Genomic DNA, 7,788 nt, shown 5'->3' on the forward strand with positions numbered 1-7,788 from the left:
ATATATATTTCTACTTGTAACCTCGAGTAGGTTGGCAAACACTTTGTCTCCAGACTCTGAGTAGCGTATATGGACCCAGAATATTCCAGATTTTGCATCCAAAAAAGTTACCAATTTTGTTAAATACTGATTGGGCATGTACGGGTCTTGTGAATATTCCCAATATTCCAACAGATGGAATATATATTTCTACTTGTAACCTCGAGTAAGTTGGCAAACACTTTGTCTCCGGACTGTGTGTAGCTTACATGGACCCAGAATATTCCACATTTTGCATTCATAAACGTTACCAATTATGTTACTGAAAGAAAAGTTATGAATAATTCCAATCTGTAAACCTTTTCAAACGCATCGTCCGCAGATTATATAATTGGTTAAAAGAAACGCGCTTTGTCAGTATTTAGATAAGGTTAAAACATCAATAATCATACAAAATGTTCGCGTGGAAATATACAAGCTAAAGCCAATGTATTGCTTGAAATTGCCATTAAGAAGATACAAGTAGAAATTTTGATTAACCTCAATAACCTCCTGTAATGATTTCTAAAAGTCATTGACGTGCTAAACTGACTACGACAACACTGGAAGTCAAATAGTGCATATTTCTATTAGCTAACTTCAAAGGTCGTATAGCCTCATGGCTAACTTCTCCCACACCCTGACACCATAGGTTAGAATGAGAACCTGGAAGTAAATATCAATTGTCATCGCTTGGAAAATTAACCTCAATATAGCGTCATGGTTGCCCTGTTGAGGTAAACTCAAAACGATTGGTTGCACATGAACTCAAGTCTTGATCTCAACGAGTTTTCTAAGAGCAACAACAATGGCGATGTGCATCTCATTGAAAGCAATTGGATACAGCTATTTTGTCATTGTATATTGGCTCCCAATTGTATTTATGTCATTTTAACTTGTCATAAAGTGACCTCTGACGGGATACCAGCCGTAAATACTGCGAAAACTTATTGTAGTGCAAAAATAGTCATCTGGCAAAGAGGATTCTGTTCAGCTGCATTTGCTACGAGTTGATGGTGTTCGTCGTTATTATGAACGTTCATCTGTGTTAGTAGTTATAACATGTTTAAAGGTAAAACTTATGTTCCGCGACGGGGCCGGAAACATCGTTTACACAGGTACCTTTGACCCAATGTTGACGGCACACTTTGGAGAAGTCACATGACAAGTCTCAATGGGTCAGTCTACTGACGAAGACCAGAGTGACTCTATGTGACAACATTTCCTTTTTGTGTTGGAATAATCAATAAGTCATATCATTTAAACATAAACTACTCAAGGCCACCCACAACAGATTTAACACACATTACAGTCTTGACCTGCCATGTACTTGGACCACTTCTTGTGGGTGTAGTTCTTGTATTGCTTCTAGACCGCACTAAGTCTTGTTTCAACACAATATATTATAACTACTTATTAGATATATTTGAACTAAGTTTAACCTTCTATAGTGATTGTCTATTCTGTGTATTTTGTATGTTATTATTATTTACCATGTACATTTTGAAGTTGTATATGTGTTTTTGTATGGGGGAGGGCAACTTGTAAAGGTGCGTATGCACCTGTTTTGCTCTCCCTTTCACGAAATAAACAAATAAACAAAGTCTTACCTTTAAGCATATTTGTCGTTTACAGGTTTCTTCTGCACAGCACTGCTCATGACACGAGGGACAAAACATTACCTCTTCAAAGTCAAAGAGATGACCCTACAAGGTGACCCCTCCAACAACTGCGTTTTGGAGGGCTTCGCATTTTACGACGGAAACAACACCAACGCCCCTATGTACGGGCCGTTTTGCGGCAGCGAGCCGTCCAATAAGCCCTTGCCTTTTGTCTCATCTGGGGACATGTTGGTTGTGGCATATTCCTACCTCGGTAGTGGACAAGTTGTGGCAGACTACAGACAAACTGGTAAGGATAAACAGCAAATTGTACTCAGACACTTTCCAGACAGGATATCAAAACGTTTATTAGTGTTTACAAAGTACGTTTACTTAGTAATCACTTAGGCCATGTTGATTTGATTAAATGGATGACATCCACGGGCGCATACATTTTAGTTCGTTTCCAAAAAAGAATCCCGCCATACTGTAAATCATCGTACAAAGCAGCTGCAAAATGGGAAAATATATGCTGTAAATTGCAAAAAAAAATATTGGAAAGCGATATTTAAGGTCGTAGAATGCCAAAATCAATTCCAAAGACAGAAGGAATATATGAAAGAATTGAAATGAAGAGTCGTACCAAAATAAACTGTGTGTGTGTTAAGTCATTTGTTCAACCTTCGTGACCACCTAGATTTCATAATTTTTTTGATTCACATATATTTATTGAGTATTGGTCAAAAAGCGAAATTTGCTTATATAACACCTTCTACTCAAAGATTTCATAATGAAGGCAACTTTTTTGATCAAACGTTTTTATTCGCACGCTCGCATCAGTTTAGGGATTCCCATATGCATGTGATACATATATGCAAATCTACACGGCCTTATGTATCTAATAACAAATAAAAAGTTCCAATGGATTTAAGTGAACATTTATCAGCAAAAATCGGGAGAGTCAGCATATATGAGCAAAATGATTGAATGAGGAGCATGGATGATCAAAACTTTATTACTCTTCGTAAATGACTCATAAAGTGTGGTTTATGACTGTTTGGCATATCTACATCAGTAACAGTATCTTTATTACACAGGCGTTTTATACGCTGGGATGTGGTCTGTGAAATTTCTTGAAATCTTTGTATGCATTTCAGCTCTATCGGGCAAATGCCTTGTATACTTAAAATGGATTATTCTGGAATCCTGAAAATAGCATTAAAAGGCATTAGCACTTGATGTCACGAAAGTTAACAGAATTAGACCTTCTTTCTCTCATAAAGTGTAAAAAATCGCTTGCAATTATGGCGATTGAAAATTGGGCAGTCTTGAAGTAACAAGATAGCCTCAGTAGGAATCATCATGATCTAAAGTGACCGTGGTAAGTGCTATGGATCAGATATTGTATCTCAATAGTGATCATGTAGGCGTTTTAGTGTGTTTTTTTAACATTTTTACATTACTTTACTTTATTTTTGTGACGCCAAAACTGGACTTCGCTGAAACATAAAGGACTCTAACACTCTAACATAAAGGACTCTAACATTTGATAGCTGCACTCGTACAGCTTCAGATTTGTACTGGTAAAAGCTAGGGAAAAAATGTACGTTTATCACTAACGTTAATCTAAGTTTATCACTAATGTCTTTACAGATTGTAAAGACCTGTCCTCCTACCTTGATGCCAACACGACGTCGGTTGTCACGGAGTCATGTGGCAGTTTTCGTCAACCTCCCCTCTTAACCGACACCAACTTCAAATATCGTCTGGACATACAGGTAAAATAGTTTTTTTTGCACTTTACATTAATAAGACGTTGAACCCACATTAATGTAATATATGACGAGTTTTACATTATTAATGAGTACACGCCATATTTCCTTCAGGTAGGTCGAATTATGCAGTATTCATAGTTCTGCTTCATGGCTTATATAACTCAGTAATGGATAGTTTAAGGAATATCAAAGAACTAATGAAAGACATTTATTGTACGCTAGTGCTCTTACAAAAGCAAAAGCACAGGTCATGCATAAAGCAGTTAGAGTAAATTACAGTACTGTGATACCTTACGAAAACTATACATACTAATATACATTTTCAACTTCTCGCTTCTTCAGGCAAGTGTGCATGTATGAACATGTGATTGGTTTGTCATAAGGAATACGAATTTTTTGTATTTTGTAATTGTCTAAAACTGGGAAACGTATCTGGTATACTACAAGTATAGAGATTATCTATTTTCTGTATAATGCACAATCAAAAACACAATGGCACTCATCCTCAACTTTATCAAAATTATACAATTGGCAGCTTCCTTGCTACAGAGAAATATGGTTATGACTGCCTTTTTCAATATTCTTTTTGAAGTTTGAATCGCACCGCGTCCTTGAGGCTTGGCAAATGACATTGGAAATTTCAAGTGACCAGTGTAGCGCTTACATTATTGCCCTTTTGCACATTTCCAAAATCAAGCGAATGGATCATACCCGCCTGTTGCCTGAAGATGATTTTGGTGCCGAGATGTCGGAGCCTTTCCTGCGGTGTATTAATCATACACTCCCAGCCCCGAATCCATACATTCAACCTATTCCATCATTTGAAAAAAAAGAGAAGTTGTGGCTTGCATCTAAAGTACTGAAAATTTAATGTTTAGTTTTTAACGAGAAAAAGATAGGCTTGATTAGCGTGAAATTGCATTTGCTGGTTTGTAGGTGGCGGAACAAAACTACATACAGATGAAGATTGTCAGGTTTGCGGACTACCAGGATGTGTTCTATGTGTGTGAAACTCTGCAGAAGCGATGCGAGGAAAACTTTGAGGTAAGTAATAATAAAAATTCTAGGTCTGGGCTGATATATGGTTGATGGTTCGATATACTTTAGCCTAGTGGCTGATGTTACATGGTTCAAGTTACATAAAATTTTTTTTGAAAACACACACATAACAGAATTTATGGTAAACGAACCCACATAACCAACATCAAGTGACGCGGCAAGAGAACTCCAAGACAAGATCTTTGAAAAAGAGACAGAGTGCGTCTCGAAAGCACCCCGCGCCCGGAGTACTTTTTAACTTATAACTTTTCGTCGTATGTATCGTTTAAAATATTCGTCAAAACATATGAATTGGATGTTTACTAATATTATCTGGCATGTTAATTACCATTTAATTTTAGAGTTGATCTGTGAGTGCATTCATTCGTTGGGAAATTTAGAAACTAAAATATCATCTTTTGTGAATTAAATTAATAAATGCAATTATTTCAGTTTCAATATATTAGTATTGTACAATTAGGGTTTGTGCCCTACTATGGAATATATTCTCGTTGACATATACCTGTAACACTTCATCGAACAGTTTTAAAGATTAAAGCTTTCCATAATTATATGAATAATGTTTTAAACATTCAAACTTGAGAATTTAGTAAATATTTGTTTCATGTTTTGCAGATCTACGAGCCAAACGGGGAAAACAAATGGCGGATATACTCCTACTGCCCTTATTACGAACAGGCCAAGACAGAAGTGGTGACGTCATCAGGAAACAAAGTCTATGTCGTCTACTCAACCAACTGTCGATGGGCAAGGAGCGGATTCTTTTTCTCTTACGAAGTGAAAAGTATGTATTTTACTGCAGATTTAGAAGTTTCTCACTATCGAATGTTGTTTGCGTTTGCTTGCGGTGTGTATTTTTTGCACTCACGTGACTGTGACGTAAGCATTGCCCGCCATGTTGGATTATTACACCTGGAAAATGCCGGGTACGTTTGGCAATTACAGCCGCGTGCAAACGCATGGAATGCATGCAGTTTTACTTGTATGTTCAACTAACCAGCCTGACATCTGTGACCTCACGTCCAAACACCCTTTTGAGTCGTAGGAACGGTCTCCAGATCACAGGAATGTCTATGAATGTCATTTGGAGCTAGCTTATTCCAAATTGAAGAGACGTGTTGTTGGAGCCCATTCGGCATCCTTAATGACCACAGGAGGTGATTAGGCAGCTCATACCGTTAGTGCTCGAGTCCGCAGTGTCATGACCAGAGAAATATCAGCTCATAGTCGACATACAGTTGCCTGTGCTCGCGAGTTGTTGGATTCTTAACACGAAATTTGTTCCAAGGCGGTGGTTTTCTAGGCCGAGAGGCACAGTGTCTTGGACAATAAGGAACATCGATCCCTGCATTATGGATTGCTCGGAGACGTCTTTCCTCTGGGATTCAGTCGGCATGATTCCTTTCGAAGAAATAATTGGGTAAATATAGAGCCGAGGGTTGCTCAAAAGAGAGAATTAGGTCAGGGAAAGCATTCCATTATGCGCTACAGGCTAATCACAATGCATGTTACAGGCATTGAAAACGTCCTGAAAGAGTCCAAAAAACATTGTGTTTCGCTGTGTAACAATCAATCATTCGCGTCAAAATAACTTCATCCGCAATGGGACCACACAAGCAAGTCCTAGGTCACAGTTTACGGCGTGCGCTAGGAAAAATCGATGGCGCAAACCCTTTGATTGCCTCCCAAAGATTCGCCAGGGCTTGTTGAGACCCCGCATTAACGCCCAAACCGTTTGGGTAGCATTGCGCTGCATACAAATATCACGGGAGAGAACACGGTGCGGAGCATATGTGTTAAGAAAGGGATAGGATAAAACAGGGAGGATACTCACTCCTCCAATTACATGAAGTATTTGTTTTTGATTTCCATTTAGATAGAGGCTATATGATCCCGCCAATATTGGAAGATAAGGTGTGATACTACCAGGATCATAAATACTACTTTTGGTAGGGAAAATATACCAAAATTTTGTACCAATTCATCATTGCGATATCTACTTTAAAGTTTGATCCTTCTGGACTTGAATTTATCGCCTCATGCCTCCAGCCTGTCTTACGTGTTTTATGATTATCTTAAGCTTTTACTGTTAGCTGGATTTTCTTGTTAGAATTTGTCACAGACAAGGAAGAAATATGGCTCACCATTGATAGCGGAGCTCTCGCCGTGCCAAATTATGCCCCAGGGATTGAAGATTGCAGTTTTGTATCACTTAGCTTTATTACCTTGCCATTTATTTTCTTTTATCTAAACACATATCGGACGGCAACTTCTTCTTAGGGAGATATTCATTGTTGGACGGTAAATTTGAGCACAAGTTGTGTCAGCAGTTGTATGCAAAAGTCGAAGGATTTCGTCAGTCACGTATGATGTGTAAAGGGTGTTTCTGACAGCTACATGGGTCCTCTGATACGAACGTTAGGCTAGGAATCGATGCCGAGACGGTTTTATGCTGACTCTAGGTGCCAAGTTCCACCCTTATTAACCCACAGAATGTAAATGATCAGCATGGGATGGGCTGATTGACGTAAAGAGGTGATGACTGGCAATCGTACAGGACGACACCATTGGCTATGGAATACCAATCATCACTGGGACTTGGCACACCACATGCAGTGATTAATAATCTTGTGCCATGATTGATCACAACCATACTCAAACGTCGTAATCATACTTTGGAAAAACTTTTTGTGACAATCTGCACAAATCAGATAGGAGACGGAAATACACTTAAAGCTGGGAGTCTATCACGCTGGGATAACGTATTCTCCACGTTGGGATTTTCGTGCAGTTCGCCGTGAATGGATGGTAAGACGCCCGGGCCTACTGAGACTTTGGCAGGCTTTTAGCAGAAGTCACTGCGCGAGAAGGAAGCGGCTTACCCGTCTCCCCTGGCGATATTTGATTGATAACCAGACAAAAGTATACCACTCGGCTTCAAGTAATGTGAAATGGGGGAATACGACCTGTCATCACAGGGTGTGTCATTGAGGTAAAACATGGAATCATATCATCCCCTCACACAGAAAAGCTTTAGCTAAATATTTTTACACATTTACTAGCTTATATAAACGACGAACAAAAGCAACTTCATGAGACTGCTCACTAAAGGTAGTTTGTTAGCGTTTTGCTATCTGAATTAGTATTGAACACAGCTCCGGAAGCCAGCCTTCACAACAAATCGTCCTAATCACCGAGAAAAACAAGCTCCCGAAGCCGGGCCCACCGAGGGACGTGACCCGACGAGAGGGATTGTCATGAGGCGGTAATCTGACGTTGACCTTTATCTTTCCCAGGCTGTGACGGGATGTTTCCGTGCGATAATGGCCACTGTA

At 39.1% G+C, this 7,788-nt stretch overlaps 1 protein-coding gene across 1 annotated transcript in view; it reads left to right on the forward strand.

Annotated features, from left to right (window-relative positions):
- LOC109485366 overlaps window positions 1–7,788 on the forward strand; it is an 81,392-nt gene that overhangs the window by 46,981 nt on the left and 26,623 nt on the right. Inside the window, exons 6-9 of the mRNA XM_019788924.1 lie at window positions 1,654–1,929; window positions 3,273–3,397; window positions 4,331–4,438; window positions 5,069–5,237. Of these exons, the coding sequence (XP_019644483.1) occupies window positions 1,654–1,929; window positions 3,273–3,397; window positions 4,331–4,438; window positions 5,069–5,237 (678 nt within the window). The remainder of the gene's footprint in view (window positions 1–1,653; window positions 1,930–3,272; window positions 3,398–4,330; window positions 4,439–5,068; window positions 5,238–7,788) is intronic.

The sequence above is a fragment of the Branchiostoma belcheri genome, unplaced genomic scaffold, assembly GCF_001625305.1.
Source record: "Branchiostoma belcheri isolate BF01 breed outbred unplaced genomic scaffold, Haploidv18h27 scaffold75, whole genome shotgun sequence".
Taxonomy (NCBI): Eukaryota; Metazoa; Chordata; class Leptocardii; order Amphioxiformes; family Branchiostomatidae; genus Branchiostoma; species Branchiostoma belcheri.